This window comes from Nanorana parkeri, unplaced genomic scaffold, assembly GCF_000935625.1.
Source record: "Nanorana parkeri isolate BGI_ZX_2015 unplaced genomic scaffold, ASM93562v1 scaffold524, whole genome shotgun sequence".
NCBI lineage: Eukaryota > Metazoa > Chordata > Amphibia > Anura > Dicroglossidae > Nanorana > Nanorana parkeri.
This window is the reverse complement of record NW_017306792.1, coordinates 296,254-318,765: the sequence shown is the minus strand read 5'-3', so window position 1 is coordinate 318,765 and position 22,512 is coordinate 296,254. Positions and strand designations below refer to the sequence as shown.

The following is a 22,512-nucleotide window of genomic DNA, read 5'->3' as shown; positions in this document are numbered from 1 at the left end:
TTTTCTAATAGAGGTGAGCAACCTTGAAAGAAGTGCATTTAGATCTATGTTTACGTGCTAACCTTTAATTTCTCATTGGTTCTCAACTACTTCAAATGCAAGCTTTAATTGCTAAAATTGGAAAGGATGTAATTAGGGCCTGTTAGAGCCAGTGCATTTTCAAAGAGGAATACACAACACTGTTATCTGTAATCAAGAGCCGAACTAAAAATGCCACTCAAGGGATCTGTGCTTATCCTGGCTTTTCATCTTCACACATCTTTGTACAATAATGAAGCTATGCTGTCAGCATCCTATTAATAAAGGAGAACACAAACATTTTCATTTTCACACTTGCCTGGATTCATTAATATTAGTTCCCTTTAGATACTGGGAAAAAGAGCAGGGAAAAATTGTCACGGTGCTCTTGGATCATGGGCTCAGATGTTCAAACAAATAGCGATTACGATCCCTGAACTTACCTAACTGATCATTACACTGATATTCAGTGGGTGTGGTGCAGCACTAGCTTGTTATGATTGTGACTTCTGGTTCTATAAAGTTACCTATGGAATGCACACATCAACACCATATATACTGTATAGATACATATCTATATATATATATATATTACCAGCTAACTAACTAAGCAATTTAATGTGCATGTGCCAAGCTTGGGGGATCTTAAAAAAAGATGCTATGCTGTCATAGCATGCTCTATGCTGTCATAGAGAGACATTACAAGTTATTTCCAACCACCGAAACCCTTTTTACAAATTAAAGGCCAACTCTGAATCACCCCCCCCCACACACACACACACCTTGCCCCCTTTCCAGAAACCTCCCCAGCATGTATTATATGGAAGGGCAAGGATTTATGAGGGCAAATTCATAGCAAGATACTTTAAAGAAAACAGTGCTATAATAATATAAACAAATGTCCTGACTAGAGATTAATTGTTAGGGTTATTCACAAAAGGGTGAAGAGTTTGGAGAAGGCAGGAGAAGTAAACAATCTAGGCCAAAATAACTGATTTGGAAAAATTCTCCAATTCAGCTCACTATCCAGTTCAGCGATGTTGTCCTAGATTGTTTACTTCTCCTGCCTTCTCCAAACACTTCACCCTTTTGTGAATAACCCTGTAAATGATCCCCTAATCTTACCAGTTTTTACTATCCTCTGGAAAGAGTCAAAACACTTGCCAACAGCTATACTGTACATGTGCATGTGACTTTAAATTTTCACTTTTTTCAATTTTTACTTTTAAAAGAAAAGCCTATACATTTGTTGAAAAAAGCTCTGTAAATAGACCATGCTGCGAGTGTCTACAATGGACTTCTAGTGGTAAATAGCATTAGGGCAAGAGGTTATCCCTAAAACCTTAACTTGTTAGTATGCCTAAAATCCACCATGACATAAAATAACAACTTTAACCAAACTATTACTTTTCAGCTAAAAAGTAGACAGCACTGACTAATTTGTCTGCCCGGTTTAAAATTGCAAATAACATTTGATTAACCAACTGTATATTTGTGTGAATATAAAGATTTGGCTCTATACTGCCCACAGACTCTGGAATCTGGGACTGCTCTGGAAATTCTGGGCCTGCTGGCAGATATGAGTCTGAAAAAAACAGTTTATACTGCTCTCTACAAGTCTTAGAAGAGTAGCCAAACTTTGGCCCTCCAGCTGTGGGGACATTACAAATCCCATTAGACATTGCAAGACTCTGACAGCCACAGGCATGACTTCCAGAGGTGGTTGCATGATGGAATTTTCATTTTCACCACGGCTGGAGGGCCCAAGTTTGGCTACCCTTGCTTTATAAATATCCACTGTCTGATTTTTTAATTTGCAATACTTTTATTAGCATGTTTTTTTTTCAGCTATTCACATTGTTGCCCATATGATTAATATAGAACGATACCACAGAAGTCAGTCATTGAATGCTGGAGAACTATGTAACACACTGTCATATATTGGCAATCATCCTAATGAGAGCTATTTAAATCCAGTCAGAAGATATGACACAGTAAGTTGTTTTGAACTAGCTTTGATAAAGCCCAATACATTTTCTGAAAGTGCAGTCTTATATTTTCATGTTAGTCAGCCATGTCAGTCATTTCCAAAACCTGTGCAATGTAACTGAAGGACGTGAACAGGACTTGCTTGGTGCTTGTGCAGTGTTTAAAATACCACACCATCTTGAAGTGAGTCTCCTTTTAACATGCAGGGCAAGAAAAAAGGGTCACTTTAAGAAAAAGAAGGTAATGAAGATTTTTCAAACAGTCTTACGTTTCTGTTTTTAAAAATTAGCAGCAGCAACAGGCATGGTGAAGATTTGCACTTTGTCTTCCCCACAGCATACAATACTAATGTTTTCAGTGTTTTTAATGTTTTAAAATGTTTTATTATTATTCTAGAACATAACGAAAGAAACAATTGTCACACTAGCTGGAATCACTGGATTTATTATCACATTGGCTCTTGTGCTAATTATAACCTCATCCACAGAGACCATAAAAAGGTCATTCTATGAAGTCTTCTGGTATACCCATAACTTAGCCATTGTTTTCTTCATTGGACTTGTTATACATGGTGCAGGGTAAGCATTTGTTAAGCATTCTAGCACTTTGCTTGTAAATGTGATAATTAATGGTCTCATAACTTTTTACTGATTTTCATTATGTACTTTTGAGCAGTGTTTGAGATGGCATGCATTAATAAACTTAGACGTTAAAGAGTATTTGGTCTGTAAGAGTTTGCAGTTAAGAAGGAGGCTTTACATTTAAAAAAAATCTGAACTTCAATAACCCATAGCAATCATTCCGGTTTAGTTGATTGCAGTCAGAGCTGTTAAAGTGATACTAAACTCAGGAGTTAAAATTGAAAAATGCATTAAAGTACCTTAACTATAAACAAAAATGTATCTTATACGTGCATCATTCAGCTGTAGACCCTCAAATCATCTCTGAATTCGTGCTGACACTGTCCTTCCTTCTGGAGGGTCCCCGTGGTCCCTGTGTGTGTTGTAAATTAACCATCGCTCCAATCTCACTTCTGTGTGGTTTGAATCCTGGCCAGATCACTATCTGCAAGGAGTTTGTGTGTACTCCCTCTGCTTGTGTGGATTTTCTCTGGGTACTCCAGTTTCCTCCCGCATTCCAGAGACATGCTGGTAGGTTAATTGGCTCCTCTTTAAAAAGTAAAGCAATTGTGGGTGCTATATAAATACCAGAAATAAATACATTTATCCTATTAGCTCCTTGGTAAAAACTGGCAAGACTAGTGACATGCTTTCTAAGACCATCCATAATCATCTGACAACAAACCATACTGTGGCTAAGTATCTACAGCAGTTATAATAATCTTTTTTTATAATGAAGATAGCATATTGTTATTGTTAAATTTATGTTAATTACTGTTATGGAATGTGTTGTATTACGTACATTATTTTTATGTCCTAGTAATAGTGAAAAAGTTTTACTCTTGTACCTTCTTGTATTCCTTTTCATTCCCAACACACAGTAGATGGTGTTATATTTTGCCTTTCATACCTGTGTGGCTCTCACTCAAGAGGAAAGGGGTGATTTTTTCATTCTTTGCTTTAGGTTCTAAAGCTGACCATACACCTATAGATTTTCTGCAGATTTTCTATGGTTAGATGGAAAAAGTGCAACAGATTCCTCCATCTACGCTAAACTGTGTGGATGGAGGAACCTCCCACTGTGCCAAGCTTCAGTATCTTGCTAGTAGGGCCCGCTGTCTGTCAAAATACCTGAACAATCTGATTGGATACAGGCATTGTTCAGGTGTTTTGAGAGCCAGCGGGGCTGACTAGCAAGATACTGAAGCTTGGCCCAGTGGTAGATTCTTCCATCCACACAGTTTAGCGTAGATGGAGGAATCTTTTTCCATCTGACCATAGAAAATCTGCAGAAAATCTATAGGTGTATGGCCAGCTTAAGACAACTTTTCCTGAATAAATGTTAAACACCCCTCTGCTAATTAGCAGATGATGAAAAGCAAGCGTACTCCACTTGCGCCCCTGCTGATTAGCTGTTTTCTGAGAAAGCAGATCCAGTACTGCTGGATTGCTCTATGCATCTTACTGGGTTCACACCTGAGCGTTTTTTTTATGCTCGTTTTTCAGCTCGTTTTGTTTGCTTTTTTTGCGTTTTTTCGGTCAGTGAAATGCACGTTTCACTGGCGGTATGATTTTTAACAAATGGTTTCCTTTATTTTCTCTATAATAAAAAAAAAAATACGTTTTTTTTTTTAGTTTCACTTTTAAACTTCCCGCCGGCTCCGCCCCCCTGCGAAGTCGGCAGCCGCTGAAGACACAGCGGGGATCGCGGATAAGGTAAGACCTGTATGCTGTATTCCCGAGTGTGGCTCGGGGTTACCGCTTTGTTAACCCCGATCCATACTCGGGAATACCAACGCGTGGCAAAACGCCCCAAAGAAGCTCCTGTACTTCTTTGGGCGTAGGGCGTTTTGCAGCGCGTTCCTACAGGTGGGAACCATGCCCACAGGCAATAATTGGTTTTCACATGTTGAGCGTTTTACCAGGCCTAGGAACTGGCAATAGCTGCAGCTCATAGTGTAGCACTCATCATCCACAATTTCCAGCTGATAGCTGAGAATCTTTTGAACTATCTGCTGGCTCAGGTCTAATTTACAAACCAAATCCATTAACAGTGTCACTTATATTGTTTTAAAATGATTTATATTTCTGTACAATAATTTAAGGAGCTATCATATTAAATAATTATATTTTTAGTGGAATGTATTATTAATATGAATTGCAGAAAATGTTTAAATGTAAACTAGACTGTAAAAAAAGAACATGATGATGATTGATGTGAATGGATGAATCACATCATTATCATTCCAGAATCACATTTTATAGTATCCCCTTACAGTATTCATAACAGATTTATACAATGATTACTTTATATCTCATTAATTTAGTAAGTGCAGCAAATGTTGTGTTCTATTCAGGGTTGGTTAGCATACCACTGCCACATATCACCTTACTTTACTGTGTCAATTTATTAAAGGGGGATCTTCTTTCTGATGTAATTTCATTTCTCATATTCCATTAATAAGCTTATGCTACCATACATCAGCCAGTAATAAGCCTGTGCTACTATATGTCATCCAAACATTATCATTTTGGTTATTCATTATACTTATAGTAATGGTAATAGACATAGGGGTTGAATTTGCCCTTTACACAGATACATTATAAAACAATAGCTGTTTAGGTCTCCAACAAAACATCAAAATAGAATATACATATACTGTTTACCAATACAATGCATCCATCGCAATAAATTGTACATGCAAAATAAACCAATTTCCACCCTATAATTCCCAATGTCATTTATTATCACCCTTCTCATTAAAACATTTACCTGGGTACATTTCCACATTGGTACAGGACATAAAGGGAAATCTCCCCAATGGGACTCAGACAGCACAAAATATACTGACAGGACTTTTAACTATTCCCTACTCTACCCACAACTAAAATAACAGTTTGGTCAATACATACAAACTGACAATTAAAATAGATGTTACACCATTTATTCATCACCCCAGGTATATAAAAATGAAAAGAATAATATTCTGCATTGATACAGAATATTATCTGTTAAGTTCTATTTAGTGGAATGTTTCAAACCCTAAGTTTCAAGCTAATGAACAATTAAAGGTCATGCTGTATAACCAGATAAATGTCTTTCATGACATAACATTAGCTGTAATTACTTGTAAGTTCCCACATGCTGAATTCAATATCCATTATTTCTCTAGGCAGATAGTTCGTGGGCAGACTCCGCAGAGTTTGTTACAGCATAATCTTTCATATTGTAAAGACCGCTACAATGAGTGGGGAGAAAGTGAACAATGTCCTTTTCCACAATTTTCCGGCAACAAACCAGTGGTAAGATATTTCATAAAGTATTATAATACAATAAATGTACTGTTAGACCAGTAGATACATCTATCACCAAGTTTGATGGATCTGAGAGATTTGCTCAATGCAAACACTTGCCTTTAATTTGATTCTCAGCACTGAGGTTGATTGACGGAAAGAGTAGAGACTATTCACTTTGCAAAGTGAACCTTCTTTGAGTTTAGTAAATATGGGAAGCTGTGTTCACTCACCTAATGATGTGCTGGAAAACATGCTGTTTTTCTAATTTTCCATATACATTCCCATCACAAGCACAGTGAACAAAGTTATACTCACCCAGACTGTGATGCCTGCTTGCTCTTAGACCAGTCTCTTCAGCCTTGCTCCCCCTACACTCCAGCGGTCTAATGTTCTGTGAGTCATCATCTTTTATACAGTGTATAGAATGTAAGGACGCCAAGGGACATATCATTGCTGGAGTGAAGGAGTAGAGAGGCTGGAAGGAGCGGTGTAGGAGCCAGCTGTATACACGGTTCAGGTGAGTATAACTTAACCCAAGCACTTAACCCTTACAGTTAAGATTTGATTTGACCAGAGTCCTGCTTTAAATGGTGCGTAAGACAATCATAACCAGTTATAATTCTGCCTTGAGACAACTAAGGGGTCTATTCACAAAGCAGCCGAAGGATCTAGCCGTAGCTTCGGCTGATCTTTCGGCTAGTTTCGGCCCCAGGTCCCCTTCGGTTTAGTAGAACCGAAGGGCTGCTGTACGGGCTATTCCCTATAGCCCGTACAGCTCCCGAAGTTGTCCGGGCAGCTCAGTTGAGCCGAAGGCATATGCCTCGGCTCGACTGAGCCGTGCTGAAAGCCGAAGCTGGCCGAATGGCCGGCCATTGGCTGGCCGTCAGCCAGCTTCTGACAGCTGGGCGGAGCCAGCTGTCATCTCACGGCTGGCTCCGGCCACTTGCAGAGAGCGGCCTCTCCGTGTTCTCAGTGTGTAATGACAGATGTCGTTTCTGATTACCCGGTAACCAGGAACGCCATCTGTAATTCCTCCCCCGGGCACTCTGGGAGTGTAATAGGCTTTCTCACAGAAAGGTTCACTCTGCTCGATCAAGCAGAGTAAACCTTTCCCTGCTCGGTTTTTTCTTTTTGCAATAGCCAATAGCAAACTAGCTATTGCACCCGCCCACTGCTGCTGTCAATCAGCAGAGGGGGACATGCAGTTCTCCATCAGGTCCCTGTCTGGTGATTGACAGCAGCAGAGGGCGGTTGCAATAGCTTGTTTGCTATTGGCTATTGCAAAGTGAAATAGCCACTAGAAATCTAGCTATGCTTTCCTATGGGGATTTTTTTTTTGCTGAGCATATTCGGCCGACCCGAAGCCAGCCGAAGCCACCCGATGTACGGCTGGTTTCAGCCGATATATACAGCTGGAATCAGCCGTACAAGCCTGAAGCGAATAGCTGAACAGCGTTCGGCTCACTTCGCTTCAGGTCGGTCGTTCACTCGAATAGACCCCTTAATTTGAAAATTGTAAACAGAGCCTATATACAGTATGTATTGATAGATATAAAAAAATATATATAGGGATGGGATGTTTTGTCCAAAATTCTGCTCCTCTTCCCCAGACCTGAACCACAAAATATTTGTATGTGAAAAGATTAACAGGGCTATTTCAGAAAAGGATGAAGAGTTTGGAGAAGGTAGGAGAAGTGAACAATCTAGCACAGGGGTCCTCAAACTGCGGCCCGCGGGCCAGATCCGGCCCGCCAGGGTCCTTGGCCCGGCCCGTTCGGCCGCACGCCCCTTGCCATAGGTAAGGCAGGATTAAGGGAGCTGCAGCTCCAGGCCCCTACCTTAACTACCTCACGGCCGGCCGGGAGCTCTCTAGATCAGCCACGCCCACTAGCCATGCGGCACGCGCGAGCGGGAAATACAGCCAATTTAAAAACAGGCAGCGATGCCTGTTAACATAATATATAGAGCCGTCGGATCGCTTGTATGGGCAGTCGGCCCGTGTCCCCCCCTCCCTCCGCGGCCCCTCCACCCGTTGTCACGCTGATCACGGGCTCTAGTGCGAGCCCGGAACCAGCACAGTGCCTCTCTGACAGGGGATCAGCGGGAGATCGGTACACGATCTCCCTCCGGTCGCCTCTCCGCTGTAAGAATGCGAAAGTGATGTTTATTACATGAATTGATAGAGATACAACTATACTTATTATTTTTACAACCTTAAAAATAAATTCTAACTAGGGGGCTTAAAAGAAGTGTTGTATTACAGTTGTGCAGTGTCAGATGTCAAATTATTTAGTTTTGGAATATTATGAACATTTTAGGAAGCAGGGTATTTGTAAATCCAGCAAATTTGGGAACTGTTTCAGCTGCCAAAGGATTTATATTTATTTTTGTCCATTCGGTCCTGTGATTTATACAGCCCTGTCTGGCGGGGCAGAATACATGATTTTTTTCTGCTACAGTTAAGTAACTCTTACAGGTCTTGGACTCACTGTAGCCTGTGACTGGACAGTGAAAGGAGAAGCAGCAGAATGATGAGCGTATCTCTCTATCACTCTGCTCTCTCCACTATCAGTATGTTCTTTGCTAGCACATGGACAGTGCAGCACAACTGATTGGCTTCTTTTGCTGCTTTCCCCTCTCCTGGCCTGGTCCCTGCTGTACCAGCACTGCAAGAGGCCTATACTAAGTCAAATTCAGGTACTTACACTGCTTGTATTAAAAATACAATTATTCAACCATCAAAGAGTAAAAAGCTGTATTATTTTTTGTTGTTTATATCTGATTGTTATAATTGGAATACGCATTTATATAAATATCCATTATAATAAATGTGATTCAATGGTTAATTGCATCTTAGAGATAATCCGTAATCATAAGTATTTTAGTAGTGAGATTATGCTGTAAGAATGGTACATTTTAAATGCAATATCAATAAATGTCAGCACCTGCCTTTACTTCTATTCCCAACTTGACCAACATTGTGAGTTAACCTAATGCTTTTTTTATTAATATGGCTTGCAAATCCTGGCAATTGAATATGTGTAACAAACTGCATTTCTTCTTAACAGACTTGGAAATGGGTCACTTGTCCTTTGGCATTATATGTCTGCGAGAGGCTAATACGTTTTTGGAGGTCTAAACAAGATGTTATAATCACAAAGGTAACTATATTATTGTATCAGAATGGAATTAGCAAATATATGTAGATTGTCCTAGTTCAACCTGTAGATATCAGGTCACTATAACAGCGCACTCACAAACGTTAATGTATGGTTTTATGAAAAAGTAACAATGGAGTCAGCAGTAGTACAGCGTAAAAAAAAGCACTGCTAAAAGATAGTAAACAAGTGATTTATCTATTTCTGTGGCTGTACAAGATGCATCATCTCTCACGGTCTATGAAAATGTTTTGTGTTTTGTAGACTAAAGCACGTGTGTTGAAAAAAAGTATACTATATATAGTAAGTTGTATAGCTACCCATAGACTTTAGAAGAGAGTTGCCAGTTCTGGCTGTTTTGGGCAGCTCTCATGTCTTTGGGTGCTGTGAATATGATCAATAAGTGATCATGCTCAGGGGGAGCAATCTGAAGAGGTTAAAAAAACTTCTCCTGACCATCTATCATTTCTTCCAGTGTTAAGCCTGTGCCAGTGTCCTACTTCATGTCCCTGCTTCTTTGCAATTATATGTAATATTGGCCAAGCTAAGCTTACAATTTTATAGAATGTTTCACAATGCTCTGACAGCTAGCTCTGAGATAGAGGGATCTTATCTGTGGAATCAGTGTTCTCCTATAATCAATGGGCCTATGTGTGATAGGAAGTATAGTTGACAAATCAACGTGTCATTTAAGTATTTTTTGTTTTGGCTAGTGTAGGTAATTGTTAAAATCCCTGACAAGTTTTAATTGTTGTCTATTGTCCTTACTAGTTAGATTCACCCAGTCTTTTTAAAAAAAAATATATTCTTTATTTGTCAAAGTAGCAAAACGTACAGAATTGGATAGTATAAAACAAAGACAGTAACAACAGAGAGATAATGTAAATCCAATAAGCAATGTATATCATAACAATGCAAGGACACAAATGGTTCCATAAAATAACATATAGCAACTCCGATGTAATTGAGGCCAATATTGACATATAAAAGAAAATCAAGTAGTGCATTTGGGTTGTTGCCTCGCCCCCATAACTTCTAAGACAGCCACCAGTGGGCAAGTGAAAATATAAATCTAGCTTCTCAGGGGTATAACCAAGGCACATAGAGAGCACATCACATTGGCTACCATACATAGGCATTTTCCACGCCCACATGAAGTGGAGTTTGTAACAATTATTTGAGAGAACAAAGTGCAACCTAGAACCAGGCAGCAGCAGAGAAAGAAGTAGACTCTTCCTACAGCCACTAAAGAAAAGGTGAGTGGGGTAGATGGGCATAGGGGATGAGGGAGGAAAGATAAAAGTGGGTAGTATAAGAGGCAAGAAAGTAGAGTCACCAGAGAGAGCTAAGGCAAGTAAGAGCAGGGGGAAAAAGAGAGGGACGGCCCACTTTACCCACTTTTTTTGTCCTGGTTCCCGCTAAGACCGAGAGTGATGGCAAATTCAAAATTGTTGCCAGAACAAGAGGTAAGGGTAAGCTTTCCAGTGAGAACACTTGCTCTAAGAGGGGAATTTCCTTCACTTAGTGGAAATTTTATCTCACTTCTTGCTGCATCTTAGAGACAGAAATTGAAGGGAAATATTCCCAATGGGAAACAGGCAGCATAAGGAAATTTACAGGTATTTTAACCATTATCTATACCATCCACATCAGAGATAAAGAACATGTTTTGTCTATACATACACACACTGTCACCAATGTAACTTTTATGTTGGCAGCAGGGCCGACATGCAAACTAATAGCAGCTGGGAGTGAGTTTACATTTTTTCTCCCAGCTGCTGGCATTGTTGTAGAAGTGATTCAGGCAGTTGTGAAGCAGCACCTTACTGACATGTTTGGTATCTATTTACTCAACGTAACCTCATCTTCTATATTTTACCAAAAAAACAGGTATTATATTGTGTATTTTTTACAGAAAGTTTGGGTTTGACAAGCAGTTGCATTAATATTGTGTGACACAAACAATTGCAGCGGCCGCCACAATGTTTTAAAGGCATTCTAAAGTCACATCATATACCATCCAGTTACAGCATCAGCATTGTAATAGGACTATATACTAGAGTTGTTTTTGATGATGCAAGCTTACTTGAAAATAATTCCTTTTATGCAGTGAGTGCTACTTTCCATCTGCTCATCACCTTGAACAATTTCCTGGACTCCCAATAGCTTTGCATCTCTTTTCCTGCTGCTTGATGTGGATGCTATCTCATTTTCTCAACACTACATATCCCATCTTGCATTGTTTCCAGCAAGCAATGATAATGTTACATTGTTCAGATGTTGAGTTGTGAAACAAAGTGCATATTCACAGGGCTGAATGAAATTGTGACAGTGCTTCAGAAACTTAACCCCTTCATGACTGAGCTTGTTTTTGGTTTCTGTTCGTAAATGACTGACACACTTTTGACATTTTTGCTGTGTGATTCTTCCACGTCAGTAATATACTTTCTTACAAAGTGCACCCACACATATTATATATTGTTTTTTAGAGGACAGATAGGGCTATATATTTATATCACATATGTGTGTCTAACGCCTCACTTAGGACAAATACAAATTAAAAAAAGAGGAAAAAACGTAAACGTAAACCAGTTTTGATTTGTAGTATTTTTTTTTAACAAAACCAGCACAGCTAAAAAAAAATGCAATACATACATTCATTTATTTGTCCCTTATTTTTAATTTTTTTACACTTTTCACTATTTTTTTAAATTTATTTACACTTTTCACTTTTTTTATACTGACAAATTTTATTTATTTAATTATATCAGGCAGTCATTGTGAATTAATCTCACTATTACTGCTTGATAAATTAATACATTTTTTTTTATTATCAGGCTGCTTCAAACTTCAGAACAGCCGATAATAAGTTAGTGACACTGATCCTGCAGCAGTTCAGGATTCAGCTGTCAGTGAATGTTTCAGAAAACTTAAACATTCTACTTTCAAGAATAGATACATTATGTGTCTAATACATAACATTTTGTATCTATTCTTGAAAGTCAAAAGATAAAAAAAAAAAGCCAGTATAGCTTGAGAGAGATATCTCTCGATCTATACGAGCTGTCAGAATGCCAGCAAAAGCCGACATGTGTGTCTGCTTTGCTGTGACTCTCAGACACCCGATATTAAGGTATCGGGTGTCTGAAAAAGGTTAACCCTTTCAGTAATGGATCTCTAGATAGTTAGACATCTATTACTGAAAGGTAACCGCTGATTCTCAGCGGTTAGCAGCCTTCTAGTGCAGCAAATAACTCGTCACGTACAGTGTACGTGACGAGTCATTTGGTCCCTTTGTGGCTGGACGTACAGTGTACGTCTCCCGTCACAAAGGGGTTAAATGATATGATTATTAGGAGTGGGATAGAGCTCATGGAAATTCAATATAAAAATGCATATTTATTTATTTATTTATTTTTAGTTTTTGATCATAGATACCCTTTAAGAACTAAGAACATATAGTAATAAACACATCTTGAAAGTTGGTGATTTAAACATGAAGCTTATATCTGTAATGTATCTCTTAGGTTGTCACACATCCTTCTGGGGTTCTGGAGATTCAAATGAAGAAACGTGGTTTTACCATGGAGCCAGGACAGTATATTTTTCTTCAGTGCCCTTCTGTATCACACCTAGAGTGGCATCCATTTACACTAACATCAGCTCCAGAAGAGACATTTTTCAGTGTACATGTGAGAGCTGTTGGAGACTGGACACAAAGCCTTATTACGGCTTGTCTGACAAACAGAAATATCCATCAGAATCTTTTGCAGCTGCCTAGGTTTGTTACCGTCATTATTTAGAATTTGGTTACCCACTATATAGTTTCTATCAATTCATATGATTTTCTTGCACATCTTTATTGTAGCTGAGTGATGTTTTTACCTTGTCTTTCCAAATGCAATAATGCAAGATGTGGCAAAAAAACGAACAAAAATGTCCTCCAACACACATACATTAACTACAGCATATGCCTTCTTTTAAAAGAATATGTTAATAATCTACTTATTTTATATTCAGTAGAAGAGGACATATAGCAGGCAGAGGTCTGCAAATTAGTCATCTGTACAGCTGTGCTTCTGTTATTGACTTGTATCTTGTGGTTGTGGTGTACCGGGGACTGCACAAGGATAATGAAAAAACATGCACAAAGAATACAATCTTTTGCTCCTGTAAAATGGACCTGAACAATATAGGCTCCTTACTTAGTTGTAAGTGGAGAGATATGAAACGGGGAAAAAAAGTGTATAGCAAGGTAAAAAATGCAGCATGTCGCTGGTACATGGTTCCCAGCTACATCATGCATTATGTCCTTGGCCATAATGTAGTGAGAGACTATGGTCAGGGGTCTACAAGATGCTTTTCACCCTGCTGGGTGCCCATGTGCTAGTGATGCCATCTGAGGCACTTTTTAATCTCCAGCCGGCTGGTTTTCCCTAATGCCGCCACGTTCTTACGGCTATGAAGCAGACAATTGCAAAAGCATGGCTGTCTGATTCATTATATTTTGCTAAAGTGAAACACAGAGTACAATGAGCATTTACCAATGAAAAGCTAACTGCGAGACTGCTAGACTCAAATTCTAAAAAGTGTGGGATCCTTGGATCTGTCATTATTTGGCTCCCTCATTTAATCGACATCTTGTTAACTTGTGAGGTTCCATGACGATTCTGTTGAATCATTCACAGTTTGTGAGGGTCCCAGAGATGTCCCCTCTTTCTGTACTTTCTACTACTGGTCTTATTTCTCCACTTACCTCCCTTTCTTCTGTTGTTTTGTCTCTCCAATGTTATCTCTTTCCGTCTTGCAGAGTGGAGGTATGTCTTGCTCCTATTGATTACGCACTGCTCTTAAAAGCCTTTTTGCTCAATCAATTAGCCTCATTGTAGCAACTAGAGAATCTCACTAAATTACTATACTATGTGTAAAATATAATGAGCTAACTTAAATCATTTTTTGTACTATGTGGTTGGTTCTGGACTCGCAGTACTCTGTTGATTCTGGTTTTAATAAAAATTTATAGCAGAAAATGCAGCACATCTTTGCAATACATGACATTATTTCCTGTGTTATCACTTTACCTCCTTTACATCAATGTCAGTGGTAATGTCATTGGGGGGGACTTATCATAGCAATTGCGAGTGTTTGAACTTGCACTGAATATATTTGATGCACTTTGCACCAGATTTAAGATGCTAGTGTAATGTTGTTCATAAATGAGGTTTAATAGACTCCAGGAAAGAAGACTTGTAACTCCAGGCAAAACGTTTAACTGTCGCTTCTTGAAGAAGAGGTCATGGGGACTTCTTAAGCTGTGAATGTTCTGTGCAGATGTAAACAGGTGCAAAACAAGTGCAATTGAAAAAGTAGTGCAAGCTCTGGTCAAAACAGGGGCAAAACAGGTGCAAAGCATGTGCAGTTGGAAAAGTAGTGCAAGCTCAGGGCAAAACAGGGGCAGATGTTAAAAGACAGACTTGCACAAAAAAAAAATTATCTAAGAGGGTAAAATTGTCTCAATTGCTTTGATAAATCCCCCCATTGTGTTTTAGGTAGAATAAAAAAAAAAGCTAAATGTGCACTATTGTTTCTGGGCCTTACTATGGGTACACACAACAAAAAACACACACACATGTGCATATGTGGTATCACAATGCAGGACAGGAGTAGGAAAATTCTCTTTTTGCTGAGTCATGGCAATGCTAAGAAATATACAGGTACATTTGAAAAAATTAGGGATGCACCGATACCGATACTAGTATCCATATCGGTGCCTATACTGAGTATTTGGGCGAGTACTCGTGCTCGCCCAAATGCTCCAATGCCTAGCCCGATACTTCCTGTATCAGGAAGCCGGGAAGCAGCTCCATGCTCTCTCGTTACTTGTGATGAGAGAGCATGGAGCCGACTTCCCGACCAATCAGGAAGATGGGCAGCGTGTAATGACGCAGCGCCCGGCATTCTGATTGGCCGGGAGGCTGGCTTCATGCTCCCTCGTCATATCATGACGAGGGAGAATGGAGTCGGCCTCCCGGCCATTCAGAAAGCAGGGCGTCATTACACGTTGGCCGGCTTCCATGATTGGCCGGCCAGGCGGCGCCGGCTTGGTGCCGGAGGAAGGCCGCATTCTGGCTGGAGAGGCCCTGGGGGTGACAGACTGGACATGCCAAGTTAAGAGGGGACAGAGTCTCTTGTTAACCGGGAAGCTGGGTGGCGAGTCTTTACACGCTGCCCGGCTTCCTGGCTAATCAGGAAGCCAAGTGGCGAGTTATTACATGCCACCTGGCTTCCTGAATGGGACCTCCGTTACTCGGTAATTGGTATCGGCGAGTACCGAAAAAAAATTATCGTTACTCGTACTCGGTACCGAAATACCGGTATCGGTGCATCCCTAGAAAAAATATTTTTTTTAACTATTTTGGCCCAGGTTTCCTGTGATGATAACAAAGATTCAGCAGATAGCCATTAACATTTACCGTCAACTGAAGGCCTGATTTATCCCCAACAGAACAAGATGTAATTCACCTGGATACACAGTAGATGTAACGATATGTAAAGCTTCACTAATACATGCCAAAGTTGCAAAACTGGGTTCAGACATTAAGATTTGTTTTACTTAATTAAAGGGTTAACCTGTACATTTTGTATTTTACTCACAAACTGATAATGTTTGTGAATGCCAACATTTGTAGACCTCAGTGTAGCCTGAGAATTCTCTCTGTTTGCTGAATCAAGCAGTGTACCACCTGAAATTACACGTAACGTGTATCTAATAAATACATCAGGCTATTTGTCCCTGCCCAATAAGTCCCTCATTTGTCTGTACCTGCTCTGTAATTCAAAACGGTTTCAGCTGAGCTAACAGATGTGATAGACACAGGAAGATGAGTGGCAGACTTGATAACAAGCCAAGAATCATAGGTAACCCAGGCTAATGTGTTCACTCCATACTTGGTGACATACACCTGCTATGGGAGAACTATGCAGACTGCAACTGCTAACCTCTTTTTCCGAAATTCTTAAAATTCTTTCTGTCAGTTGGTGCTTTGGTTTTAATGTTTTGGGTCGTTGACCTGGAATAATCTGCTGCTTCATTGTTCCACGTCTACGATTACAATGCATTGAAACCAGACTCAGCCAGCAGTTAACTTTTTCTAAAGGTGATAAGCAATAGTAGCCTTCAAATTTTTCTTGTGACTGGTGTATTTTAATCCTCATTGAGCCTCTTCCTCTATCTAAAGCATGCAAGGGTAGCAGGATGTAAAGCGAGAACAGGAACACCTAAGAGGAGCAGAGAATGATTTAGACACTGAGACAGACCAGGAATGACTGTTGAACTCCACAGAGGCATCACAGAGAGATAACTGAATGCTGTAGGAATAGACTAGTACTGGACTGGGAATACAAGAGACACGGTAGCAAGCAGAAGAAATGGACATACAAAATACTGAAGGAATGTAGATGGTTTATAAGAAATTAAGTAAGAATGGGTCTACTGTGCTGATTAAAAAAACAAACAAGAGTTTTATATTACTTTAATGCAACACGTTAATGTGCAAAATACTGCAAATTAATGCATGTGCGGTAACAGCGCAACAGATAAAAGAGGTAAAGGGTCAATTAATCGAGCCAGACCTTTGCAAGCAAGATCAACAATACTGCTATTGAACATGTGATTTAGTCCTGACTGTAAAATGTAAAGTGAAAACACAGTACAGGTCGGTTAACTTTGGTTCTTTAAATCTGCAAAGTCTAGATCAGAGTTGAGCAAGAGCAGATCAGTCTGCTCATTTCTAATCCAATAAATGGAAACAGACTGGTAGCTATCTATTGCTCTAGGTATAAGTTTTACATTTGTTGTAGTTTTTCAGTTCAAAACTTTACATTCCCTAGCTTGCAATTTTCTTTTTTATACGCAGATTGGCTGCTGATGGACCGTATGGATCAGCAACAACAAATGTATTTAACTATAAAGTCAGTGTATGTATTGCAGCTGGAATTGGAGTGACACCTTTTGCATCAGTGCTGAAATCTATTTGGTATAATTCCTGTGATCCAAACAGAGCGATGAAACTGGAAAAGGTATAACCATCTTGTCTGTGAAGGTTCTCATTCATCCAGGTCATGGTATATCTGCAAAAACTAAGTCAAGGCAACTGGACTTGCTGTATATTTCTTGAAGACGTTTCACTGGTCATGATCACATCTCTCTCAGGGCAGGTTATTAACACCTCCTAACTCCAATAATGCAAATGCAATCAACACCTGGTGGCGACTAACAGATTACAGTGGTACCTCAGATTACGAACTCAATTCGTTCCACGATTCTGGTCGCGAACCGAACCAAACTGTGATCAGACCGCGATCTCGACTAGAGGAAGCCACAACCATGTGTCAGAGCAGGGAAGATGGCTGCGGTTGTGTTCATCACCCGATGTGGAGTTTGGGAATGGAAGCAAAATTTTGCTGAACTTCCTGTGTGCAAACCGCTTTGTTTGCGAACAGAAGCGTTCGTGAACCAAGGTACCACTGTATGTAGATTGGAGTAGCATGCACCATATTTATTCCCAGATAATTATTGTACAAATCATTCTGAATTGTGAAAGCTGGTTGGATGACCAGTGAAACTTTGTCAAGAAAAATATAGTTGCCTTGACTTATTTTTTACAGATATAACCATCTTGTTTTGAATTGTAATGTAACTGTTAAGTCTTCCCTATATTGTAAAGACCTATGCAAATTGTTGGCGCTATGTAAATCCTGTATAATAATAATAATAATTACCAACGAGTTCAGCCAAGCAACTACTACTACTTGAGATAACCAGGATTATAGCAGAGGCACAGTCCCTGCGGGGGTCCTGGATGACTGTAATTATTCAGATGGTTGGTCACCACTACTGACATTTTTACAAAATTGAGAGAACAGTGAATTGAGCTTTATAAACTGATATGGTTAACATAATCGAAGAGATTAAGATCCAGAGGCAGTTTGGAGACCGTAACAATTAAAAGTCACTTTATTGTGTAGAAACAAAACTGCACTGAATGCACATGGCTAATATTAGGAGACTATAAAAACCCCTAATTTGTAAAAAGCCTCAGTTAACTGCATGCTGTGGACATTGTACTGCATAGGTGCTTTTCTGTGCATGCATAGAACTTCAAGCACTAGTCAGTGTACAGGATCATATACACTGGTGCTTGTACGTTGATTCCAGTGATACATACTGGTATATATGCTACTTCAATAGCACAGTGTACTTTTTTTTTTACGTGCCATTTAGCTTGACACATGTGCATTTTATTATTTAAAATATTAATTAAAATATTGTCACATATTCCTTAGTGCACTTTAAACTAGGACTGCATTGTAGATATTGAAAACCAGTAAACAATCAGCTATCAACCAGTAAACAATCAGAAGGGTTCAGGGATAGCGATTGCTTTTTCCATGGACATTTACACATGCATACGGACACGCAATGCAAGCATGCCGTAATGATTTATCCCTGCACTTGTTCATTTGCTTTCGTTTATTAGTCCCACTGACTCAGAACAAGTTGCTTGCTGCATGCTTGTTCCAGATCAGTGACTGAGAAAGTACTGAAACTAGAGAAAGTCATACATCTAGCATTGTCAAAAAAAAAAAGAAACCTGCTGTAGTTTTTTAACTATTTGATACCATTGGATGACTTTTATATGAAATTGTAGATTTTGTGAACTCCAATGTTTGGTTGTAAGCTGTGAATTACAGAGTCCATATATTCTGTGATCTCTGTGAATCTGGAGGATTAACATTAGACGTGTGTGCATGGTTTTAAGATTCTGGTATATATCCGCATGGGTTGTTTTTACATAAATGAAGTGGACAATAAAGTTTGATTTTTTTTTTATTTACCTTTTTTTCCACAAAGCTTTGATAGCTTTGTGTGGCCATTCTGTTACTGTGAATTCTGTCTATTGATGGAATATGGGCGCCGTCTGAGCACAGGTGTTTTTAGGTTAAAAGTTTTTGTGCTAGAAATTGGGCAATATGTAGAGCAGGGGTCTCAAACCTCCGGCCCTCCAGCTGTTTTGGTACTACAAATCCCATGAGGCATTGCATGATTCTCACAGCCACAGACATGACTCCCGAAGAGAGATGCATCATGGGATTTGTAGTTACACCACAGCAGGAGGGCCGGAGGTTTGAGACCCCTGATGTAGAGAGTGGAAAAGGAGAACAAATATTCTTATCTTTATGTTTATATACATTGTTGTCATCTTGGTGTGGACATATCTGGCTGTTGCTCTACTACAGGTCAAGTGCATTGCATCACCATTGAGGTTTATTTAAGTACCTTTTATAGTCATCCCTGATTATGTAAATTATGCTTGCTCTTTTATTTTTCAGGTGTATTTTTATTGGCTCTGCCGGGATACACATGCTTTCGAATGGTTTGCTGATCTACTTCAGTCTTTAGAGGAACGAATGTCAGAACAAGGGAAATTTGATTTAATTTTTAAGTTTACATTTTTTTGTTGCTGTCTATTTCTTTCTGTGAAATAAAGGAACTAACAAAATACACAAAAAAGTAAGAAAAAGGTAAAGGACAGAAAGTTTTGTTTTCCTTTTATTCCTATGTGCTTTGAATTAATTTGCCTTTATTGCACATAAATAGAAAATTAAATACAAAATGTAAAACAACATAACACAGTAGTAGAAAACTGCTGCTGTGGTGTGCTTTCAGCATTATTAATTTCATACTGACAAAGATTAAGGTGGCATTCTGTTTCTGGCACCTTGGTTTCAGTCCATTTGCTAAATTTCCACACCCTGCATTTTTATAACTCATACTTAAATTGTTGACCTTTATTGTGACAAAACCACTGGTGATCCTTCTGATCTACCACTCTCTCACTCACTGCACTACCAGTCCTTTGGTCAAAATGCCAACCTAGAATACCATTTTTTATTTTTGGGTGTGTTCTGTGATAAAGAGCTTGCTGTCTGCAAACAGATGACATTGATATTATACATGCATATGTTCCAGTAGTAAAATACCAATCCCTTGTACAAGAATGAGTTATTAAAACAAGAATCCCCTATATCTCTGGCTCTGATCCACACATAAGTTATATCCTCCAGTTCTAATCTTTACATTTGTATCCCTGCACTTCATAGGCTAGTTTCAGTGCACACTTTATCTACTATTTACTATTATGAGAATCACTTGTTGACTTATAATTATATTACCATATAAACTTCTGTATGTGCTGAACTTAAGGATGTTGACAATAATAAAAAGGGGCTGCAGTGGGCTGATTGAAATAATTATAATGCTCAGGTAACTCATTACAATATATTACTTATTACTTATACTTATTACTTATATTACTTATATATTACTTACAATATATGACTTTACTTATTTTGAATGAATTTAAAACAATGAAATACAAAAATACAAATCCACTCTGCACATAATGCTTTAATTGGTAAATTTCTATCTATCTATCTATCTATCTATCTATCTATCTATCTATCTGTTAATCCATCATTTGTCTATCATATTTCTGTATATGGTTCATATTTAAACACTTTTATCTTCTATCTTTTTTAACCAATATTTTAATTAATTATTAAAGTATTTCACATTGAAACGAGTGCTGTTTCTATGTCATATATCTATTTTAGGTTACGCATATAGCTCTCCATTATGATAGTGACCTAGATGTAATTACTGGCTTAAGACATAAAACAAACTATGGAAGGCCCAACTGGCATAAAGAATTCCGGTGTATAGCAGACAAACATCCAAGGTAATTTATATGTCTTATTTAGTGATTTTTTTTATTATTGCAGGGATCATCATTATTGAAGTGAACTTTATAAACTTTACAAAACCTTAGAGGACATAAAACTGTAATTAAGCAATCAAATGTAACTAGATGTGTAGTTAAAAAATGCGGAGTAAACTCACCTTAAAGTGTATGTATAGCCAAAATTTTTTGTGTTTGATTGAGTAGGGAAAGGTTAAAACCCCTGTCAGGTTATTTTTCTGCTGTCTTTGTACCACGGCGTAGAAAATGGTAAGTCCCTCCGCACTCCTCACAGCACATCCGGCCAAATAGCAATGGTGGTGCTCGCAGTGATACTCACGGATGGCGCCGTGCACAACAACAGTGACAAGCAGGAATCACCAGCACTCGGTAAATGATGTTCAAATAATAAACGTCCATTTATCAGGACAAGTCGTCACAAACGAAAATACCAACGTTTCGGGGCCGCACAGGGTCCCTTCATCAGGGTGACAATGTGACAAGTGACTACATGATAAAAACCCACATATATACCCCTTGGGAAAATACCAAACAAGATTAAGGCACCTCTGTAAAAGTTTTAACCCTTCACTATTGCATTCAAAATGTAAGAAAAAGGCTTTGCCTAGAGATATACTGTAAAGTGAATCTCCTCCGTGCTGTCTTTCTTCTTAGGGATATGTCTTCCAACAGTGAAAAATTCTTAGAGGGCTATTCACAAAAGGGTGAAGAGTTTGGAGAAGGCAGGAGAAGTGAACAATTTAGGCCAAAATAGCCGATTTTGAAACATTTTCCAGTTCAGCTCACTTTCCAGTTCATCTTTGTCGTCCTAGATTGTTCACTTCTCCTGCCTTCTCCAAACTCTTCACCTTTTTGTGAATAGACCTGTTAGTGGCTCCACTAGGGCCAGACACCTGGTTGCTTATATCTCTGTAACAACAAAGACCAGTGTTTATCCATCTAGAGCTGGCTTGCGTGCTGTTAGGCCTTACATTCTGATTCACTGATAGTGTAGTAGTGTAATAGTTATAGTGTAAATGTGCCAAAAGTTTTAAAGATATATAATGATTCAGCTTATTTTTTAGGCTGCTGGGGCACTGTACTAACCTCATAAAGTAATATTACTTGATAGTTGATTGGAACATGTCATTTATTCATCAATATTTATTTTTGTTTTAAGATATTTTATATTTATCTATTGAAGCTAAAAAGAATTTGTTCTATATACTAAGTACATTGTGTCAAGGAAAAAAATTAGAAGTTCACCGAATCTTCCCTTTACACCAAATGTAGTGATCCTGGCATGCAAGCCATTACATAAGCAGTGTTTAAAATTACAAAAAATACATACAGAAGTATCCATTGTACGCAGATTTTTTTCCATTATTTAGAAATAACATGACTTACCCATACTGGCCATGACACCTAAATACTAAATAATTCTTTATTTTATTTTTTTCTACATACTGAGTACATTGTGTCAAGGAAAAAACATTGAAGGTACATTGTATCTTCCTTTTACACCGAATGTAGTGATCCTATCATGAAAGCTATTACATAAGCAGTGTTTAAAATGACAAAAATCATATAAAGTAGTATCCAGTTTATGCAGTTTTTGTCTTCTATTTA

At 38.6% G+C, this 22,512-nt stretch overlaps 1 protein-coding gene across 1 annotated transcript in view; it reads left to right on the top strand.

Annotated features, from left to right (window-relative positions):
* NOX3 (NADPH oxidase 3) overlaps positions 1-22,512 on the top strand; it is a 36,877-nt gene that overhangs the window by 7,942 nt on the left and 6,423 nt on the right. The window contains exons 5-12 of the mRNA XM_018561442.1: positions 1,867-2,012; positions 2,404-2,585; positions 5,801-5,930; positions 8,993-9,085; positions 12,610-12,863; positions 16,999-17,161; positions 19,475-19,621; positions 20,759-20,883. Of these exons, the coding sequence (XP_018416944.1) occupies positions 1,867-2,012; positions 2,404-2,585; positions 5,801-5,930; positions 8,993-9,085; positions 12,610-12,863; positions 16,999-17,161; positions 19,475-19,621; positions 20,759-20,883 (1,240 nt within the window). The remainder of the gene's footprint in view (positions 1-1,866; positions 2,013-2,403; positions 2,586-5,800; positions 5,931-8,992; positions 9,086-12,609; positions 12,864-16,998; positions 17,162-19,474; positions 19,622-20,758; positions 20,884-22,512) is intronic.